Below are 23,401 nucleotides of genomic sequence, written 5' to 3' on the forward strand. Positions count from 1 at the left end.
AAGAAAAAAAATCAAAACAAATAATAGAAAAATTCTTTTTTTTGCATGATAGATAATTTGGTGCGTAAGATGCACTCCAAATTTCAAATCAAATTGACATTTGAGTAGTTCTCGGCAAAAAAGACAAATTTGGTGTGAAACGAGAGCTACTCATATGTGCAAATGATATGAAAGTTGGATCACACCTCACGCACCAAATGAATTTTTTGCTTGTTATTTTGTTAAAATTTTCTTGACCAGGTGCAGATGAGGTTGGGCTCGGAAATAGATATTTGATGAAAAAACAGGTTATTGATTAGAAAACGCACACAGTGAAGAAGCACATGTATATATGATGTATACTCCCTCCATTCCCTTATACAAGGCCACAAACTTAAATTACAGCTACCAAGATAAAATTTAATGACTACTTTGAAAGTCAACTTTTCTTTTCGTTAACCGGGATAATTAATACGACACAAGTGTGCAACGAATGAATGGGAAGGAAGTAGCTAGGTGTCATTATGACTACATGCATGTAAGTATTAAAAAGTTGGTAGTACGAGAAAACATCATTAATTTTTGCCTCGGTTACTGTTGGTGGCCTTGCATTGATGCAAAATGTATTTTTGATAGTGGCCTTGTATAAGGGAATGGAGGGAAGAGGCCTTGCATAAAAAATAGTATGGATATTTGGGAACAGTCATAATCGTGCATTATCAAGATAGGACATAAAAAAATGGAAGCACAAAATTTTGGAACTGAGAACTACCAATGCTTAGCATCAATATGTGAGTACAGAATTTGGAGATCTAGACTAACCATTTCATCAAAAGTGATGGCTGTCCTGGACTTTTGGTGAGATCGCACAAATCAGTGGGCAAGATATCAACATACTACCCCTATAACATAATATAAGATACTCCACAAAAAAATGTTTTTTGCAACCGTCGTAATGTCAAGAAATGTCTTATGTATTATGGTACAGAGGGAGTAGATGGGAACGATTGAATGAGGGGTGCATTTGGGGAAAGTACAATGAATGTAGAAGGCGTTATGGGTAAAAACAGGGATAGAAGTGGATGTTTTGAAAGAGGGCGTGGCTAGTTCTCAATCGACTGAGATTTAACCTAATTCGGCTTGCCTGCTCACTCCCCATGCTCCCAGTCGTGCTCCCACCTCATCCTACGGCTGTCTTTTTTCCTTTTTCCTTTCTAATCTAATCACCCCCCATGATTTTAAGGGGGTGGGACCGGACCTTATTTTGTTCCAATCAAATCAAGCCACGTATGCGAGAGCACGGATGGGCGCACGCGCGGGGAGCAGGCAAGTCTCGTCCAGTTCTCAATCAACTGAGATTTAACCTAATCTTAGTCAAATGACATACCATATAAGAAGAAAAAAAGAAAGGACAAGCTATAAAAAAATTGCACAGATCTCGACACAAGATCGAACTAATATAGCATTGAGTGAGACATATATAACCAAGTCATCGACTGAGAGTTAGCAAAACAGTTTGGAAAATGTCGACGGATATTAGAATGAATCTTGGTCGTGAGAAGAAAAATGCATGGTCGTCTCTCCGCGACTGGTCCGACGATTGTTCCTACCATACGTCTGCCAGGAAGCGTTTCCTAATTTGAGACGGACGTGATCCTCAATGCATTGTTGCCTTTTTTTTGAAAGAAAGGGATCTTTCCCCCGATTTCATTTAAAGAAACCAAGTAGTTTGATACATCCAAAACACATCAAACGACCTCCACAACGCGCCTTCTAAAAAGCATGCCCTATTACATAAGCGCATAGCATCCCCCCCATCAAACCTATGCGCTAAAAGCAGCACATAAGGCAAGGGGAAGAAAAGACCACCATCAACTCTTCAGACTGTCTTATTACAGCGAGAGAGACACAAAAATCCACCAGACAACAAGAGTAGCAAACTATCCAGACTTCGGCCTCAACCATTCTCCAATCTTGGCACCCAAGTCGCCCATCCTTGTCTTGACTAAAACATCACTGGCGACTCGATCCAGCAGCTTTGCGCCCCGTTGCAGCTCCATTTTTGCGTCCGCCTTCACCTGCAAGCCACTCCAATCATTAATCCAATGCGACATTCTAAACATCAAGACACAAGGATCATTAGGCCATATATGTTGGAAACACGCTGAGTTTCTAGCTTTCCAAATACTCCATATTAGCGCTGCTACCCCGACAAAAACTTTCTTTTTATTTTCCTTCCCAAAGGCGTTTAGCCAGATGTGTATGCACGTGTCCATGTCACTGAAATCACATCTGAAACCAGTGCAATAACTAACTACGTTCCACATATATCTGGCAAGTGGACATCGGAAAAAAAGGTGATTGATTGATTCCTTTTCGTTGCAAAAAAGGCATTTCTCCTCACATTTTCCTCCTCTATGTAACAAGACATCTCTAGTTAGTATACTCTTATTCAAGACCAACCAGACAAAAGTTTTAATTTTCGGAGGAATTTTTACTTTCCAAAGAAAACTGTTAGACCATTTGTCCCCTATTTGAAGAATAGAGTAGAAAGATTTCACACTAAATATCCCTGTTCTATCAGAAATCCAGTGCAGTTTATCACTCTCCTTAGTTAACTTCACTAATCTACATAGTTCAACCATATCTTGCCATTGATTTTCTCTTCCCCCTACCAGCGCTCTTCTGAAATGGAGAGTAGACATTTGGGAGGAAATAACTTCATGCACTGTAATGTGTTGATTTAGGGAAACATTATATAGATTAGGAAAAGTGTCAGACAACTTCTGCTTCCCAATCCATATATCTTCCCAAAATCTAGTTCTTTTTCCATTCCCCACCTTAAATCTGCAACAGTTTAAGAACAAGGGTTTGCATTTTAGCAGTCCCTGCCAAAAATGCGAGTCGCCTTGTTTTTTATTAACCTGTCCGAAGATGGAATTCTTAACATATTTATCCCACAACAATCTTTGCCATAAGCTTTCTTCATTAAAAAGCTTCCACGGCCACTTAGACAGCAGTGCAATATTCATGAAATCCAAATCTAAAATCCCCAAACCGCCTAAATCTTTTGGTCCGCACACTTTTTCCCAGGCAACTAGATGATATTTATGTTTGTTCCCCTCACCACTCCAAAGAAAATTGGCTCTGGGTCTGTCCAATCTTTTTTTGACTCCCTTTGGTAACTCATAAAAGGAGAGCATAAAAAGGACTAGGCTAGTCAGGGAAGAGTTAATCAGGGTCGTGCACCCAGCCATGTTAAGAAACCTCCCCAGCCAACCTCCCATTCTCTTCTCAGTTTTGTTAACAGAAGGATTCCAATCACTATTTTTCAGCCTATGATCATCAACTGGGATTCCAAGATATTTGAACGGGAGTGCCCCTCTCTTGCAAGTGAGGATCTCCTCAAAAAGTTTAGCTCTATCATCCTCTAAACCCACAAATGTCACTTCACTTTTATGAAAATTGATTTTCAGCCCCGACATGATTTCAAAAATGCTTAGGATTCTTTAGATGTTTCTAGCCTGTTCCAAGTCATCCTGGAAAAGGAGAATAGTGTCGTCTGCATATTGCAGAATGCAAATATCATTTTCTTTATGATTTTTGGCCAGGCCACAGACTAGGGCCCCTTCAAACGCTCTATCCATCATAATAGCTAAGTTGTCCACCGCGAGATCAAAGAGCAAGGGCGACATCGAGCCGCCCTGTCTCAATCCCTGACGTGTTTTGAAATAAGGCCCAATTTCTCCATTCACCTTGACAGCTACCTTTCCCCCACCACAGTCTTCATCGCCCAATTAATCCATTTATCCGGGAATTTTTTCATTTTAAGAGTTTGAAAAAGGAAAGGCCATTTAACTTTGTCAAACGCCTTCTCAAAATCAATCTTAAAAAGAACCCCTGTTTTCTTCGTTTTGTGCATAGAATTCAATGTTTCATGTAGCACCAGAACCCCTTCTAATATATACCTTCCTTTTATAAAAGCAGTTTGAGAGGCTCTGGTTACTCCAGAAATTATTATAATCAATCTATTCACCAAAATTTTGGTGATTATCTTCAAGATAACATTCAAGAGGCAAATTGGTCTATACTTTTGTATCCTATCCGCATCACTCCCCTTAGGTAAAAGAGAAATTACTCCATAATTCAGCCTGTCTAGGTCTAAATTATGTTCATAAAATTCCTCAAGCAATGCAAACAGATCACCCTTAACCAATTCCCAAAAATGTTGATAGAATTCAATATTAAACCCATCCGGACTAGCCGCCTTGTTCTTCTCCATTTCAAAAACAGCTTTTCTCAGCTCATCCATTGTGAATTTCTTGACAAGAAATTCCTGTTCATCCGCAGTGAGTGTCTCCACACCACTGGGGTCCATGTTTAAAGTCTTGATCTCAGGTTCATTAAAAAGTTCTTTGTAAAAATGGGTGATATATTTCTTCAAATTATCCTGCCCTTCAATCACCCCATCATCTTGCACAAGCTTAATAATTCTATTTTTCCTAAGCCTGCCATTCGCTTTTGCATGGTAATATTTAGTATTTGCATCTCCCTTCAACAGCTCTGTGTCATGAGATCTCTGAAGCCATTTGATTTCTTCTTATTTAAGAATTTCCTTCAGAGACTCTTGGCAACCCCTTTTTACTTCCTTGTCATTATCACATAATTTCCCTTCTTCTTCCATCTTGTCTAATCTATTCAACTCCTCCAATATTTCCTTTTTCTTTCTTCTAAAAATTGCTTCAATATTCAAATTCCATCCTTTTAATACTTTCCTTAGCTCCTTTATTTTGTTATGAACCCTGTCCAGAATGGAGCCCCCGGGGAATTTTGTTTCCCACACTTTCCTGACTATCTCATCCAAATCTGGCCTTTGAAACCAACTGTTTTCGAACATGAAAACAGAAGTTTTCACAGGTGCCTTTCCAGTTTTTATGAGCAGTGGAGTGTGATCTGAGACCTCTCTGGGTAAGTCTTCAATGTAGGCCAAAGGATATTTTTCCTCCCATGAGGTGTGTTGGGGATATTACCACTGGGCGTAAACCGGCCAGGAGAGGCCGGGTTAACCCCATAAGTAGTTCATCCGTATCTGAAGTCCATGAAGACAGACGGTGACGCTTTATGAAGGCCCAGGGCCCAAAGCCGGTTTAAGGCCTGTAGACATAAACCGGCATTGATATGTAAACTTGTGTTGTAAGATAGAAGTAGCAGAGACCGAGCCGGACACGATTATGAGCCGGCCTCGGGATTCTGTAAACCGACGGGCGTCAACCCATGTATATAAGGGGACAACCCGGCGGTGGTTCAAGGACAACAGACAACAACTCGAGACTCAGGCAAAGCGTATTCACTCCCTGGTCATCGAAACCCCAGCAATTCCATCACAACTAGACGTAGGCTTTTACCTTCATCGTAAGGGGCCGAACTAGTATAAAACTCTCTTGCGTCCCTTGTCCGCTTTAACCCCTTTAAGTTAACCCGTAGCGATGGCTCCACGACTAAGTCCTTTCTCTAGGACATCTGCCATGACAAAACCACGACAGTTGGCGCCCACCGTGGGGCTATCGCACAATGGTTTCAAGTTCTTGGAGGGCAACTTCGAAGGACTCAAGGGTTACGTTGTGGGCCGGATGACCAAGAGTAGTCGCGGCAAGCTCTACATCGACGATGCAGGCTGGGGCCCCGAGGCCGGCTCAATCGAGTACGGGTACCAGGTCCCCTTTGGTGGCATACACGTTTTCATTGGCAAGATCGGCGAACCGGGCCCTGAGCCGGACATCTGCACCGACCTCGTAGAATCGGCTCAGCGTGCGAGATCTGCCCGGGTCAAGCCTGTCATGAAGCGTGCCTTCGTGGGAGTTATCCATGGAGGGGAATCTGAGGATAGATCGGAATCTGGTGGTGAGACCGTCATTTATTCCGGCGACGAGTCATCGACCGGAGAGACCGAGTCGTTATATCAGTTACAAGATGGCCGGATTGGGGGCTGTTCCGATGGCGACAGTATTCCGGACCCTTTGATCTGCCAGACCGGGTTGCGATCTTCATGGCCGGTACACAACCGGTGCTCCACTCTTCGACCGCAGCGGCGATGATTTCCGGATTAACAGTGGCAACAGCGGCCGGGGCAGGAGGCCCTGTGCGACCGCCAGCTCAGGTTCTATCGGATTTGTTTGATGCGTTGGCAACGCTGATGGCGGAGGTTAACCCGGTGGATCAGGATGCACACAATGCGGAAATCGCGAAAGTGAAAGATCAGATCACCCAGGACAAAGCCGACTTAGCAGCTGAGGGTACCAAGATGGCCGTGGAGCGGGCCGCTTTGGATGCACAAGCTTACCGGATTATGCTGGATCAGAGTGCGTTGAACGAAGTCTTGAAGAGGAGGTACAGACATCGTCTGCCGCCGGTTTATGACGCTAGAAATCTCTTTAACACCCCAGGAGCAGGGACCAGTAATCCGCCGGTGGTAAACCGGGCGGAGGCACCTGGAGCAGGGGCGCCGGTTCAGCCACGTTTGGTGGATCCGCCTCGTCAGAACAACATTGTAACACCGCATGTCCCCACGCCGCCGGGTCATTACTCTAACCCGATGGACAACATTGTCGCTGCCGCTTCACGGCTGGCGGCCATCCCGATCTAAGGCGATTCTCCGGCGGCGGTCGAGACGCGTCGGGTTAAGGAGCTTCTTCAGACAGCCTTGGTTCAACAGGAGGCTTATTCATATCATCGCGGTCGGATTCATTCCACTCCCCGTCCAAGCCGGAGTTACAGCATGCGTATGGATGAACCGGCAGTGTCAAGCAATGCGCGGAACCGTGATCCGCCCCGTGGCAATAACCCGGCGGGTGGTGCTGGTGATGCTCAGGAGGTGGTGGACCGGGCTCAGGCACGCAGAGAGGCCGAGTTAGCGGCGCAGCATGAAGCCCGTCAGCTTACTCCGGTTCGTCCAACCACATCGGTGGAACCAGGAGTTACCTCTAGTTCTTTGGGAGTGCCGTGTCTCGTCCCGGCGTTGCGCAATGTGCGCCTGCCCAAGGATTTCAAGGGCCCGCGCAAGGTGCCGAATTACACCGCCGATTTATCCCCTGAAACATGGGTCGAAAGCTATGAGATGGCCATGGAGATGCTGGATGTCGATGATGCGGCATGTGCGAAATACTTCACCATGATGCTAGAAGGGACGGCCCGCACTTGGCTAAAGAGCTTACCGGCTAATTCTATCAGGTCATGGGCCGAGTTGAGAGCCCGGTTTATTCAGAATTTCAAGGATACATGCAAGCAGCCCATGTCAATTGTGGACTTAGCTACCTGTGTCCAGGAGGAAGGAGAGTCAACAACCCATTGGGTGCGCCGGGTTTCGGAGATTTTGCATTCATCGGACCGCATCAACGCTGACACCGCAGTTTTAACATTGGAAGGCAATTGCCGGTTTGAACCCCTGAAGTTGAAGTTGGGACAGCTCAAACGTCATTGTAATGACATGGGAACCCTCATGGCTGCACTGGTGAAGTATGCCGACTCTGATAGTACCAAGGATCCCGAGTCTGACGATGATAAGACAGGGAAGGGAAAAAAGAGCGGCAACGCCAAGGGGCAGCACCACAACCCGGCGGGTCATGGAAACAGCGGCAAGCGTAAGGCGGACCATGGTTTAGACTTTGTGGCTAATACTAATACACATGACAAGGGCCAGAGGCGTAAGGGTAAACCGGCCGAGCGCGGTGGAGGGCCAAGTCCTAATCCTGGCCGTTTGTCTTATCTGTTGAACCAGCCCTGTCCAAAGCATGGGACGAAGGAGATCTTGTCCACGCACCTCTGGAAAGATAGTTACATCATGCAAGAGTTCAAAAATTCTGATTCTTTCCGGTATGATCATGGACCAGGAGGTGGTTCGGGCCCCGGGTCTCATGGGCCGGGTTATGGTGGAGGAAATTCCGGTTCAGGCTTCCACGGTAATCAGGGTGGACATAACAATCAAAGTAATCAGGGTAACCAAGGTGGCTATAATCATCAGGGCAATCAGCAGCAGCAGCAGTCGGGTTACCAGAGCAACCTGAAGCAGTTGAATAGCGGACAGTATCATGTCTTCACCACTAGCTTGGACAAGCGCGATCAGAAGCTTCATAAAAGGGCGGTGAATGCCGTTGAACCAGCGGTGCCCCGTTATTTGCGCTGGCCCGAGCAGCCGATTGTGTGGAGTAGAGAAGATCATCCACCCCGGGTTGACAATCCGGGTCATCTGGCTCTGGTGCTGGCACCTCAGGTGGGAGGTTATAAGTTCACTAAGGTACTCATGGATCGAGTGACTAGTATCAATATCCTTTATTATGAAACTTTCCGTCGCATGGGGTTAACAGATAAAAATCTTAAACCGTCCAATACGGTGTTCCATGGTGTGGTACCTGGTAAATCGGCATATCCTCTTGGTAAGATAGCTATGGAGGTGGCTTTTGGAGATGAGCATGACTCAAGATCAGAAACTTTGACCTTTGAAGTGGTGAAAATCAAAAGCCCGTATCATGCCCTGTTTGGACGGCCGGCTTATGCTAAGTTTATGGCACGACCTTGTTATGTCTATCTGCAGCTCAAGATGCCGGGTCACAAGTGAACTGTAACTGTGCATGGAAGCCGCAAGATCACTCTGGAGTGTGAAGAAGGTGATGCGGCTTATGCACAGTCGGTTTGTGCAACAGAAGATTTGAAGTTTTACAAAGACAATGTTGATCCCGCAGACATGACTTCATTAAAGAAACCAACTGCAGAGCATGATCCGGCCCTAAAATTCAAATCGGCTGATGAGACTAAGCTTGTTGACTTCGTGCCCGGCGATTCGTCCAAGCAATTTAGCATCAGCGCTAACTTGGATCCGAAATAGGAAAGCGCGCTCATCGAGTTCATCCCTGAGAATCGGGACATCTTTGCGTGGATGCCTTCTGACATGCCAGGTGTACCGAGAGAACTCGCTGAGCACACTCTCAATATTGATCCAAAGTATAAACCAGTCAAGCAGTTTCTCCGCCGGTTCAATGAAGAAAGACGCAAGGCTATTGGAGAAGAAGTAGCCAGACTCTTGGCGGCTGGATTTATCGTTGAAGTATTCCATCCTGAGTGGTTGGCTAATCCGGTGCTGGTCCTCAAGAAGAATGGCACTTGGCGTATGTGTGTGGACTACACAGATCTCAACAAAGCTTGTCCAGTAGATCCTTTTTCCCTTCCCCGTATTGATCAAATTATTGGATGCATATTCTGGTTATCATCAGATCAAAATGGCAGTTAAGGACCAGGAGAAGACAGCCTTCATAACTCCCTTTGGAGCCTTCTGCTATGTGTCCATGCCCTTTGGGCTCAGGAGTGCCCAGGCGACTTATCAACGGTGTGTGGAGAATTGTCTTCATAAACAGATCGGCCGCAATGTTCATGCCTATTTGGATGATATTGTGGTAAAATCAAGGAAGAAGGAGACATTGATTGATGACGTGAAGGAAACCTTTGATAACCTGCGGGTTTACAAAATGATGCTTAATCCAGCCAAGCGTGTCTTTGGTGTACCTGCAGGCAAGCTCTTGGGCTTTTTGGTATCTAACAGGGGCATTGAAGCTAATCCGGAAAAGATCAAAGCCATCACCTCCTTGGCTAAACCGATGTGTATCAATGATGTTCAACGCCTGGCAGGCCGTATTGCCGCGTTGAGCCGGTTTGTCAGTCGCCTTGGCGAGAAGGCCATCCCTTTATATCAGATGCTGAAGAAAACGGATAACTTCGTCTGGAGTGACGCCGCTAATGAAGCATTTGAGGACTTAAAACGGTAGCTGGCTAATCCGCCAATTCTCGCTGCTCCAGTGGACAAAGAACCATTGTTGCTATATGTGGCAGCTAATCCTCGGGCTGTTAGTGTGGCTATTGTGGTGGAGCGCAAGGAGGCAGGAAAGGAATATCCGGTTCAACGGCCGGTCTACTATATCAGTGAGGTACTTATTGAGTCCAAGCAGAGGTACCCGCATTGGCAAAAATTGGTGTATGGGGTTTTTATGGCAAGCCGGAAGCTTAAGCAGTATTTCCAAGGTCATCCCATCACGGTGGTCAGCTCTGCTCCGTTGGGAGATATAATCCAGAACAGGGAAGCAACTGGCCGGATTGCTAAGTGGGCTATAGATCTCGGGCCTCATGGGTTGAAATACATACCCCGAACGCCGATCAAATCTTAGGCACTTGCGGATTTCATCAATGATTGGACAAAATTACAAGCGCCAGAGGAGAAGCCGGATCATACTTATTGGACTATTCATTTTGATGGGTCCAAGCAATTGGAGGGCTCGGGGGCTGGAGTCGTATTAACTTCCCCACGAGGTGATAAGTTTTGTTATGTTCTCCGTTTAATATTCCCTTGCACTAACAATGCAGCTGAATATGAGGCTTTACTCCATGGTCTTCGGATGGCTAAGGAGATGAACCTAAGCCGAGTTAAGTGCTTCGGTGACTCAGATTTGGTGGCTCAACAAGTGTCCGACACTTGGGATTCCAAGGACCACTAATGGCAGCATATCGTCGTGAGGTGGATATTGTTGCAGGTCACTTTAAAGGTTATCAGGTGGATCATGTGGACCGGCGGAAGAATGAAGCGGCGGACGCTTTAAGCCGCCTGGGTTCCCAACGTACACCGGTTCCACCTAATGTCTTGCTGGATGTTTTCCATAATCCGTCTGTCAAACTCCCTGGTGAAGAGGATTTGGTTGTTCCTGATCCGGAGGCTCAGTTGGTGGCGGCACTTCATTTTATCCCGGATTGGACGGTTCCATATCTGGCGTATATGAACCGGGGCGAGTTACCAGAGGATGAAACTTTGGCCAGGAAGATAATCCGGCGGTCCAAGTCCATGACTATTATCAATGGAGAGTTACATCATTGTAGTGTGACAGGGGCGTTTCAACGCTGTGTGTCTCCTGAGGAAGGCCGTGAAATTTTGCGTGAGATCCACGAAGGAGATTGTGGTCACCACGCCGGTTCAAAATCTTTGGTGGCCAAGGCGTTTCGTCACGGTTTCTATTGGTTGACAGCTCATGCTGATGCCGAGGACTTGGTCGAAAGATGTGATGGCTGTCAGAAATTCTCAAGGCGCGCTCATATACCGGCTCAAGAATTGAGGATGATTCCAATCACCTCGCCATTTGCAACTTGGGGGCTGGATATGGTTGGGCCTTTCAAGAGGTCCAAGGACAAGAAGACCCACCTTTTGGTGGCGGTTGATAAGTTCACGAAGTGGGTGGAGGCAGAGCCAGTTAGTAAGTGTGACGCAGCCACGGCGGTTCAATTCATCAAAAAGGTGATCTTCCGGTTCGGCTTTCCACATAGCATTATAACAGACAATGGTACCAATCTGTCAAAAGGTGCCATGAAGGAGTTCTGTCAACGTGAGCACATCCGGCTTGACGTGTCATCAGTGGCTCACCCACAGTCTAATGGTCAAGCGGAGAGGGCCAATCAAGAGATCTTGAGAGGCATCAAACCCCGGCTTATGGTTCCTTTGCAACGGACGCCGGGTTGTTGGGTTGAGGAGTTACCTTCTGTGTTGTGGAGCATCAATACCACACCCAACAGATCGACAGGATACACACCATTTTTCATGGTTTATGGAGCGGAAGCAGTTCTTCCTAGTGACATCCATCATGACTCGCCTCGTGTAGCGGCAGATGTTGAAGCTGACAACGAGAAGGCACGGCAGGAAGCTCTTGACCTGTTAGATGAGGAACGTGACATGGCGGCAGCCCGTTCGGCGCTTTATCAGCAAGATCTGCGTCGTTATCATAGCCGCCGGGTTAGAACTAGAACCTTTCAAGAAGGTGATTTGGTGCTTCGGCTCATCCAGGATCAGACGAATATGCATAAGCTATCCCCCCCCCTTGGGAAGGACCCTTTGTGGTCAGCAAGAATCTACACAACGGGTCATACTACCTAATCGATGTTCGAGAGCGCAAAGACTCACGTAAATCGGAGGAAGAGACCAACCGGCCGTGGAATATTGCTCATCTTTGGCCCTACTATACTTGAGCTATAGGCTCTGCTTAGGTACATATTATGACATTGTATATATTATGATCAATATAATAAACCGGAACCTCAGCTAAAAGCGGGGTATCTGTTGTTTTTCTTACATCATGTGTGGTTACATGGAGCTTACAAAGCGGCGTCCGGTTTACCCCTTGATTTAGCTTCTCAAAGCTTTATATTACATCACTTGGGGGCTTGGTCGTATCCGAACCATAGCTACACCTCTTGATCGGTGCAATGCCACAACATCACTTGGGGGCTTGGTCGTATCCGAACCATAGCTACACCTCTTGATCGGCGCAATGCCACATCATCACTTGGGGGCTTGGTCGTATCCGGACCACAGTCACACCTCTTGATCGGCTCAAAGCCACATCAATCCGGGGCCAAAGAGAGTGTTGTAAAACAACAGCTCAAACATAGGCACCCACTGAGCACAGCTCACAATGTTGCTTGGGGATTCTTTGCTCTCGAAATGAACTAAGAATCTACACTTGTAACAGGCTATCAAGCCATGGCTTGGAAGCCTGGTGTATACACCTAAAACCCCGGGTTAACCTGCCTATTTAAGTAGGTCACTCCGCCCAGGTAAACCTGGTATGACCCTTCAAAATTTGACAAGTTACTCTAAAATGAAGACCCTGAACTTGTCAAGTTAAAACGATGATTGGTTAAGGATTGAGGACCATCTTAAAAGGCTTTGCAAAAATGGTTTAACACAGTGGCCTGGCAGCCCATGAAAAGCCTCGAATTTGGGGCAGGGCAGCCCGTGAAAAGCCTCGACTACAACGGTTTTTATTTGCTTTTTGCTAAGTTTTCTTTGTTTCATAAGATTTGTGATGTTTTTACAACCGGTGTTTATCAACCCGGTTAGGCTGTCAACTACAAGTTGTCAGTACACGATCAAATTATAATCCGGATACTATCAGCCCGGTCTGGTTTTGACTCAAAGGCACCAGTATGGAATAAACCGGTGTTTCTCACAACCCGGAACGATTTTATTGTAAACCGGCATCATATATCAGGAGTTACTTATCCTCCAGAGTAGGGTTATGGCCCTCACTACAAAGTTGGCCAGCCAACATCATGCCTAAAGGTCGCAGGTATTATATATTTCCATATTTGGTTATCTTTTACAACCTTGGTTACAGACCTTGATCATATATATATATGGGTATCATGACCCGCCTGGGGGTAAACCGCCAGGGTGCTTTAAGCTTCTTATCTGCAGGAACAGCTTGAATAAATGGCTATGGATTATGAATATCATATCTTAAGCATGTCGGATTAAGCAAGCATGAGTCGCAGATAAATATGGACGAAGGCATACCAGACCAACATGTAGAAGACTAAACCGGCCTTCGGTTCATGGTTGGTCACCAGCTTGGCCTGACGGCTGCGGATCATCTCGCACCGGTTCAACTCCCTCCTCTCTACCCAGTGGCTGGAAATCAACAGTTGCCCAGTCAATCCCAGTTAGGGCTTGGAATACTGCTTCATCGCTTATCAGCATGGACGGTTCAATGTCAGGGGCATAAGTGTGCTTATGGATTGGTGGGATAAGATTTTGCGCTTCTGGAATTGGTGCCGCAACCTGTCTGTTCTTATCATCATAACTCGCCTGATAGTATGAAAGATCTGCCTCTTCAACCAGTTGACAAGCCAATGGGTGTACTTCCCGATTTATGATTCGGAGATCATCATTGCCAAATTATGTTCCGTCTTCCTTTAAACTGGGATAGCCTTGGGCCGCCTCCACTGGATCAAAGTCGGGTACCCACGCTTTTGCCCGGGTTAGTGCGGCCAAAGCGCCCGTTCTAGCGGCAGACTTTTTTAGCTCGTCTACCCGGGCAGGAAGCATAGATACACCTTTCTAAGGTATCCTTGATCAAAGTGGGAGGAGGATTATTATGTGAAGCAGTATAGATGATCCGCTGCGCACTGGTATACAGCTACTCTATCAGAGTGTAGGCAACTTTCAACTTCTTCTGTACATCAGAGCCCAGATGGCTAATGCGAGTTCCTGCACCATTGTACACATCAGTAAACCGACAACACATGGGAGAGATATGTTGAAAGTATTAAGGAAAAGATGTTTTACCGAACACAGCAGTAGTCATGGCATGAATCTGCCGCTTTACGCCGGTCAGTTCATCAACCACCGGTTTAAGAGCGGCTTCTGCTTTTTCAGCCCTTTTTATCAAAGCGGATTTTTCAGTCTCTCAATCCGCCCGCTCTTTGTGGAAGCCCTCTTTCAGTTTCTCCATAGCGCCTAGAGCGCTGATCAATTCTTCCTTCGCTTTGGAGGTTTCAGCTTGCTGGGATTTGAGGTTCTCTTGCAGATCAGCGGTTTGGCTTTCCTTCTTGCTCAGTTCAGCCTATAAAGAGACAGATATATAATAAGTTTACAGTACATATTTGAAGTCCCAAGTACATAACAAGTTACGCCCTTAGTACTTGGGGGCTAATGCATATTTGCTCTTTATCAAAAAAAATTACAATTCCCAAGCACAATACAAGTATTAAGCTTGGCACTTGGGGGCTAATGTGTATTTGCTCATAAAATGCTGATATGGGAATTCTTCCACAAAGTCCTGGTTCATATTTTTAAAGTTAAACCAACCCTTGGGGGCTACATCAGTGAAGTTAAGATGCATTGTTGCAAACATGAAATTGTTACTAAGTCCCGGTTTAAATTGGTATCTTAAACCATCACTTGGGGGCTACTGGAGTTGATAAGCTGCAATTAAATATAAGAGAGAAACACTTATGAAGTTACCTCATAGCGCTCCTTCATCTTATTTACCAAACCGGCTTCATAGTCACGGCTGGTGTACAGACGGTTCAGGAAGCCAGAGTGAAGGTCTTGAGCATTCAGATGGGCATAATTTGACAAATCGGCGTTCCATTTGCCTTTGCCAATTGCAGAGAGCTCTTCTTTGGAAGTATGCTTTGACAAAGAGACAGGATTGCCCGGAGCGGTATGGCCAGTGCCAGTAATCATAATGTCATCATCTTTGTCATCAGCAGCCGTTACTAGGGTTGGCGGTTTGTCAGTATTTTTAACTGGACTTGCCGGTTTATTGTCAGTTCGGACAGGGCTGGTTGGCTGGTCAGCATGGCTTGTGGTGTCAACTTCTGCCTGCTCAGCAATGAAGTCATGATCTTTAGGCGGTGGGTCATTCAGTATGGCATCAATGTTGGTCTCTTCAGGATCTGGAGTTTTCCCCGGTTCAATAGCCACGTCTTCATCAGCCGGTTTATTCAACCGAGCTTTCTTGCTGGGTCTGGGCTTGGCGCTGAGAAAAATAAACATGAGGATCAGTACAGTATACCAAAATAGCAACATCAAGGATAACAACAAGTGTATAGGTCACCCAAGAACCGTTTTGAGGGGTGGAAGTTCTGTGGCCGACGACTCGCCAGAAGATGAGTGAGAAGTACCCTGATAATTTGAATCAGACGGGTTAAGAGGCTGGCGGAAACAACCTGCTTTGGGGCATGAAGTATCAATGGGATAAGAGAACTCTGATTGGCATTTCCGAACCGGACTGTTCGGTAAACCGGCGGAGGTAACTACCTGGCCGCTGTGCCGGGTTGTGCGGCGAGCCTCGTGCTGCTGCGTCTTCAAAAGAAAATTTGGGTCCAAGTAAGCAAGGGGGTGAGAAATTTTACTTTCCAGTTTGCTTGACGGATTTTTTATGTTGGCAGAGGATCTGAATCGGAGGAAAGAATGGTTACCTCTACGTCATCAGCATGACTGCCTTCAGCGTCGTCCTGATAATAATCATTGTCAATGAGAGGTACGAAAAATGAACCAAGAGAGTCAAGTTCTACCTCTGATTCCGGATTACCCACATCGTTATCAGCTGGTAGCTCGGAGGATGCAGTGGTCCTTTTCTTGGCAGGTTTTTTTGATAACCTTGGTCTTTGGACGAACTGCCTTGACCGGTTTATCTTGCGGCTTGACCGGTTTGTCTTGTGGTGGTTTCTTGTTCCAGAATGGATCATCACCCTGTCAGAAAATAATCACACTTTCAAAGAATATTTGGACAAAAGCAACTTCAGATAAAAAGATTATATGATTCTTACAGCTGGCGGTTTGTTGAAATTGCAGAAAGGGAGTAGTCCGGTTTGGGCACAGACGGCCTCCGGTTCGTTCAGCATTTTCTTTACAGCCTCAGTGACTTCTGCATCTGTAAGCTGAATGTCAATGTGCCGCTGAGCATCCTTGAAACTCCCCGTATACTAACACATCAAACCGGAGCGTCGGCTTAAGGGCAGAATACTCCAGCTTTTCCAGGAACGAGCAAGATCAACTCCCGTCAAACCGTTCGCCATGAAGGCTCTAAGCTTTGATAATTGGGGAGCATAGTTGGCCCTTTCTTTTGCCGTCAACCTCTGAGGAAAAGGATGTGTGTTGCTAAGGCGTTCAGGGCGGTAACCCGACAGGGGGGTTTTCATCAGGTGGAGATGTATCCATGTAATAAAACCAAGTCTTGTTCCACTCTTTGGGGTGACTGTGGAGTTTGGGATGAGGGAAGGTGACTTCCTTCCTTTTCTGAACCGCCATTCCGCCCAGTTCGGTATTGGGTCCATCCGAGAAATCTGTGCGACGGTTTAAGTGAAAGAAATCCCTAAACAGTTCGACTGTAGGTTCCTCTTGCAGATAAACCTCACAGAAGACTTGGAAGTGGCAGATGTTGGTCACAGAATTGGGACCGATGTCTTGAGGGCGCAGCTGAAAATTGGCTAGTACATCTCGGAAAAAATTTCAAACAGGGAGGGCTAAAACCTCGACTCAGATGGTCAGCAAACACGACTACGTCTCCGTCCTTGGGTGTAGGAGGATTTTCCGGGCTAGGGACCCTCCAGTGGATGACATCTTTCTTGGCTAAAGCGCTCGTTTTAACAAGATTGTTTAACTGTTCTTCGGTTACTCGAGAAGGAGCCCAATTGCATTCATAGATTTGCTTGGCCATGGCAATGAAAGATCTGAAACATGATTATTGCCGGTTTATGATTTACAATGGACAACTATACAGCGGTATAAGGATGTGAGCATATTGTTAAACCGGAATTGGTTATTCGTAAAACGGAGTCTGACAATGAAAACAGTACAATGATGAATGCATTGGCGGTTCAACAGGGGACTAATGGTATCTACTGTGTCATCATTTTGTATATGAAGTTAAACCGCCCAATCTGGTATTAAAAGCGTATAAGTGAAGGAAGAAACAAGTTTCACATCTCGCCATGGTAATTTCAGATCTACCGCGCGTTGGAAAAACATAATATATTCTGACCTAATTTCTAGCGTGTTAAAGGTTCACCAAGTTGAGATGAGTTTTATACAAGGCAGATGTTCTAACAAGGAAGCAGGAGTTTAAAGTACAAAGGCTTTGGAAAAAGCAGATCTAAACTAGCCATTGGTACTGCTAAAGAGAAACAAACAGATTCAAGAACTTCAAAGAACTACGAAGAACGACGAACCCTAATGGTCGATCTGGAGTAAGAAAGGAGGAACGTACTGGTGCTGAGGAAGCAGCGGAGGATTGCCGCGTTTTTCTGGTCCGATCAGGTTGATGCAGCGGCCATCGCGAAGGAAGAAACGAAGGTCGACGGTGCCGGCGGAGCTCCAAAGGATGGGCAGTGCAAGGAAGAAGATGAGGTGAAGAGATACGGGGGGGCAATGGAAAGACCCCCTGGCTCTATTTATAAGGGAAGAAAGATAAGCGTCAGGTGCGAAAATCGAGGAGGCTAAATTTTGGATATGAGGCGGAGCTGTCGCCTCGATTGTTGGAGGCTCATTAATGAAGGTGGATTATACACAGTTTTAAATAACAGATGAGGTCACGGCGGTTTATAAGATTATGTGAAGATGTTGAAGAAGAAATTTTCTTAAGTATTGAGGATTGACATGAACCAGTTCAAATCAATCTGGGGCCTAATGTTGGGGATATTACCACTGGGCGTAAACCGGCCAGGAGAGGCCGGGTTAACCCCATAAGTAGTTCATCCGTATCTGAAGTCCATGAAGACAGACGGTGACGCTTTATGAAGGCCCAGGGCCCAAAGCCGGTTTAAGGCCTGTAGACATAAACCGGCATTGATATGTAAACTTGTGCTGTAAGATAGAAGTAGAAGAGACCGAGCCGGACACGATTATGAGCTGGCCTCGGGATTCTGTAAACCGACGGGCATCAACCCATGTATATAAGGGGACGACCCAGTGGCGGTTCAAAGACAACAGACAACAACTCGAGACTCAGGCAAAGCGTATTCGCTCCCTGGTCATCGAAACCCCAGCAATTCCATCACAACTAGACGTAGGCTTTTACCTTCATCGTAAGGGGCTGAACTAGTATAAAACTCTCTTGCGTCCTTTGTCCGCTTTAACCCCTTTAAGTTAACCCGTAGCGATGGCTCCACGACTAAGTCCTTTCTCTAGGACATCTGCCGTGACAAAACCACGACAAGGTGGAAATTAGCACTCTGTCTAATAAAGCATAAGTGGGGTCCTCATGATTATTAGACCAGGTGTATTTCCTCCCCACTAAGGGAAGTTCCATCATTTCCCCATAGGTAATTACTGAATAAAAAGCATGCTCCATTTATTATAACCACCTGGCTTGTTTTTATCACTATCTTTCCTAGTCATATTAAAATCTCCCCCTACCAGCATGGGACGTTTCGAATTCTTGAATACGTGGACCAGCTCCACTAGGAATATTGGCTTGCCTTTTGGTTGAGCATCTCCATATACTACAACCAGGTCCCAGCAAAACCCATCCCTAATGTTTCTAACTTTAATTTTGACAAAATACTGCCCCTGCTCTGCTTTCTCCTTAATGAGAGTGGCACTATTAATGCCAACTAGGATCCCCCCAGATCTTCCTTGAGATGGCAAAAAAACCCACTCATAATTTTTTGAAGCACTAAGATCAGAAAAATCCAACCTGTTGAAATCTGTCTTCATAGTTTCTTGTATACCAATAAAATCTAAATTGTTCTTCCCAATTTGTTCTTTAATAAAGTCTCTCTTCTTATTCTCTCCAATCCCTCTACAATTCCAAAATAAACCACTTAACATCTTAGCCGAGCGTACTATAAGACCACCCTTTTTTCCTCAATCTATAAATGACTATATCCCAAAGAAAAGAAAGCAATAAAAGAGTACCAAACACTTTTTCCAACTTTGGATTAGTGAATACTCCTTTTTTTTCTTTCTTCTCAGGACAGTTTTTACTGGGATTTTAACAGCTACAGCCTCAAATTGAGCACTGTTGGCTTTAAGCCCCTTCCTAATCCCTCCAAAAATACTATCCATCCTCTCATCCATATTATCATCATCACCATCTTTACTCAAACTTAAAAGGTCCTGAAGTATGTCATTAACATCCTCAGGTTCTAAGATGAGATCTTCCTCTTGATTGTTAGGGCTTTCTCTAGAACTGGCCAAAAAGAGATCTCTCCTAGCCTGTTCTAAAGAAGACAACAAGTCCAAATTGTGTTCCACCATGTCTAAAGTAACCCCCAAATCTATGCCTAAAACATCAGCCACATCAATAAGTTTTAAATTTTTGGCATAAATATTTTTAGAGTTATCAGGATTGGAAGACATACCTTCAGATAGAACCATGTTTTTGGCTCTGGCTAAAGTCATGGCTCTGTCAAAGATTGTTAACTTTTTCATTTTCTTTATTCCTCCCCTCTGGATTTGCTATCCCAAGTTTAGTGCCAAGACTAATGGACTGAGATGCTTCATATTCCTCTTCCATAGCCTCACCGGATCCATCATTTAGCAACTTTTCCCCCTCAGTTTTTCCCCTTCCCCATTAACAGACGCTGATCCCACTTCCTCTTCCATATTACCCGACTTGTCTTTGTTAACATTTTTGCTATACATCAATATATTAGCAGCTTCCTGTTCTTTCAGAGCAGTATCTCTCTCTTCCGCAGCTATCCTGGTCCTTGTGCTTGCACACAACTGGTTCTTGGCCACTCCTTCTTCATTGGTCTTTGCTTTTTTAGCCTCTCTGCTTTCCTCCTCTTCTTGCTGAAAATCCATCCACTCCTCATATCCTTGTGATAGTTCATCTTCATCTTTAGCCCAGCCATTTTCCACCACTTCTTCAACCTCAAAGAAAATTCTGAATACCATGAGGTCTGGAGTTGTCAGTTTGGTCCATCTGGGGATTTTGGTGTGATCTACCACAGCAACTTTGAGTCGGACAAGACCAGTTTTGCTCATCAGCTCCATGTCGACAGCTTGGAGGTAACCAATAGTTGATCCAACCTCACACAGACCATGGTAATTCTTCATGCTTTTTGGAACTCCTTTTGCTCTAATCCAGACCACTGATAGTTTGCCCACTGCCATTGCGTCATCATTCCAAACCCTGACGTTCACTGTAATGTTTCCACCCTTCAGAGGTACCCAGTCATACACAGCAGCTTCGTTGATTCTTGCAGTTGAGGGAAAATTTACCAAGAACACCCCATCAGAAACCTTCTTAGCTTTCCAGTCCCATCTCCACGGATATGTTTTCGCCAGACATTTGATCAAGGTTTCAGCTTCAATTTCCAGATCACAACTCTCTCTTAATCTCACCAGGGCCACTGCGTCATTCTTACCAGCACCCATCATCTCTTTGGCGTGCTCAGCCACAAAGATGCCGAGCCCTTCCCCTCCAAATCCAACCAACGTGGCAACTGGTTTTTTCTGATGAAGCCAGGCACAAAAGTCAAAGATGTGAGTATCTTTGGAACAAATCACGCACTTAACTTTTGCTTCGCAGCCCCTGGAGTTATGCCCTTTCTTTCCACATTTGTGACACACGATCTTGTCATTGGTTGGTGTTTTACTCTCAGAAACGACCACAGGTCCTTGATTCCCTGTCAACACAGCACCAGTTGAATTTGCTTTGGAAACTTGAGCGTCGCTGCCTCCTCCTCCTCCACTGACAACTGTGTTCACCTTCTGCTGATAAGTACTGGCCGCTGTGGGCAAATTACTCTGAAAAAAAGGCCTGCGGGGAGGAGGACGCGCATCCCAATTCCCGCTATTCTGATTCCAGTCTCCAAACCCCTCCCTTCTTCCATAAGATTGGTTGTGCTGGTTACCTGGGAAATTTCTGAAAGGAGGTCTCGGACGCGCCTGGAGCCATGATCGTACGCTGGATCTCTCCCAAATCCATGCGTCAGCCTCCAGTTGCTCCCGCCTCCTCCATCTCTCCCACCACCACCGTGACCAGGTCTGAAACGATCAGCCATGTTTTCTTGATTCTCTCCGCTACTCTCTGCGGCGGCTTGAGGGGGAGCGCACCACAGGTGGGAAACCCTAGACCTTAAGAACTGGGTAGGATCCACGCCCTGACTCTGGTCAGGATGTATAGCCACACCCTTACTCTCAGGTCGTGTGGGCTTTCCCCATTGCAAGCCCATGGGCCGGCCTGTTCCCCCCCCCCCCCCCCCCCCGTCGGCCCATAGTGCGAATAGAAATATGAATATCCCCTGTTTGTTCAAAATCATCCCCTGTCTCCCCGTCCTGGCGTGCAGGCGATCGTATGGAAAGGGGAAAATCAGCTAACGACCTCGTTAATCTGATCTTCGCCTCCCGTCCACGTCCCATAAGCACCCAGTTAGGTTCTAAACCAACTCCAGCATCAACATTCTTACCCTGAATTACTTGATACCATCTATCATTCTGAACAAATTTGCAATGAACATGAGGGAAATCGGTGTTTCTGTAGCGATCAGTACCTTGCATTCTGCGCTTTACTGGGAGTTTCTTCGCTGAGTTGTTGCATGGCTTCACCAATGATGATTCCCTGTCTTCGTTTCTTTCCCAATCTTCGCACCTCTGCTTTTCCTGGATCTTCCTCTCTTGGCACAAGCAAAAGCATCAGCAATGGTGGCCAGGTATGGACTTCTCTGAACATCTTCAGAGACAACTTCTTTTTCTTCTTCATCATCACTTTGCTCTAGGACCCAAAATCTGCCCCCAATTTGATTTCCTCTTGGCTTTTCTCTCTTCTCACTTCTGCACACTCTGAGTGTTCCACCCGGATCGAAAGTGTCAAATTCATCTTCTGTCTCCATCTCCTTACCCACCTTGCTCCTGTGTTCGCCATCAGATTGATTCAGAATTCCGGCGACAGATATGGGAGAGGATCCACTGCCTCCGGTGGTGGAGGGACACTTGTTGGTTGGTGCCCAATCAGGGAAATCCATCTTCGCTTCCTCCGCGGATCAGACGAGCGCCCCTCCCCCTGCGCCCACTGGATTGTCGCTATCGCTGGCGATGTGGGAAACGGCGGCATCCGAGCTCGCTCCTCCGGTGACCCCTCGAAGTGAATCCTCCTTGATAGATTCATCATCTCTCGATCTGCTTGGATCCGACAAGTTTGAACATACCTCTCCTTCAACATTTTGAGATCTGGATCTGATTCCGCCTGCGCACCTTCCATCGCCTCCCTCCATTCCTTCTCGCACTGCATCCATGAGAAGGAGTCGTCGCTGATCCGCTTCGACCGCTCCATCCACCTCTGCTCCCTCGTCGCCCGCAGCATCTCGTCCAGTACCGAGCGGATTAGGCGTGACGCCTCCGGGAAAGCTTCGTATACGAAGGGGAGGGGGAACCCCACCTCCTGCAGTATAGGCGCGCGGGGAGGCGGCGCCTGCCGCTCCGATCCGCGGAGCCGCAGCGGCGGCATGGTTGGGGGCGCAGGCGAGGAGGGGATCGGCGGCGGTGTAGTGGCGGTGGGTGGGTGGGTCGCAGGAGCGCATAGGTGGGTCGCAGGAGGGTCCTCCGGCAAGCTCCCCTGCCATCGGTGTATATGTGTATGTGTTTAGGCCATGAGCCAAATGAATTAATATCTGCATTGTTGCCTTAGACACAAGAAATAAAACAAGAGAAATCATGCGCACCGTAATTAATTACCAATCAATCACTCCAGACGTTACCATATATACGTACTCCCTCTCTCAGTTTACAGGGCGTGCGCGTACCCCTAGATCGTCAATTTGACCAACTTAATACAAGTCATATATTACAAAAAATATATCAATATAAACTTCGGATGTTCTATTTTAGAGCGGTATAATTTTTGTATTATATAGTTTATATTAGAGTGATAAAATTGGCAACCTAGGTATACGCGCAAGACTTGTAAACTGAAACGGAGGAAGTAGCAATTACCATACGAAGCGCGCGCTACTAGACCCGACCGGAGTCAAGGTCGGGCCCGTCAACGCCGCCGCCTCCACCTATATATATACGCCCGCCCCCGGCCTCGACGATCAGCTCTATCCCAATCCGACGACCGCCTCTTCGCCTCGTTCTCACCTCATCAAACTTTCGCTGCCGGCT

At 46.3% G+C, this 23,401-nt stretch overlaps 1 protein-coding gene across 1 annotated transcript; it reads right to left on the reverse strand.

Moving 5' to 3' along the window:
• Positions 1-1,672: 1,672 nt before the first annotated feature.
• LOC123494233 (uncharacterized) lies at positions 1,673-21,280 on the reverse strand. Its single transcript, XM_045229359.2, has 2 exons — positions 19,654-21,280; positions 1,673-2,057 (listed from the first exon to the last, which is right to left on the reverse strand). The coding sequence occupies exon 1, from the start codon at positions 20,675-20,677 to the stop codon at positions 19,829-19,831; it is 849 nt and encodes a 282-aa protein (XP_045085294.1). The 5' UTR covers positions 20,678-21,280; the 3' UTR covers positions 1,673-2,057; positions 19,654-19,828.
• Positions 21,281-23,401: the final 2,121 nt, after the last annotated feature.

Source organism: Aegilops tauschii, chromosome 5, assembly GCF_002575655.3.
Source record: "Aegilops tauschii subsp. strangulata cultivar AL8/78 chromosome 5, Aet v6.0, whole genome shotgun sequence".
Taxonomy (NCBI): Eukaryota; Viridiplantae; Streptophyta; class Magnoliopsida; order Poales; family Poaceae; genus Aegilops; species Aegilops tauschii.

Excerpts from the sequence above, each read along its gene's own strand:
- LOC123494233 (XM_045229359.2), bottom strand. The coding sequence starts at position 20,677 with ATGATGGGTGCTGGTAAGAATGACGCAGTGGCCCTGGTGAGATTAAGA.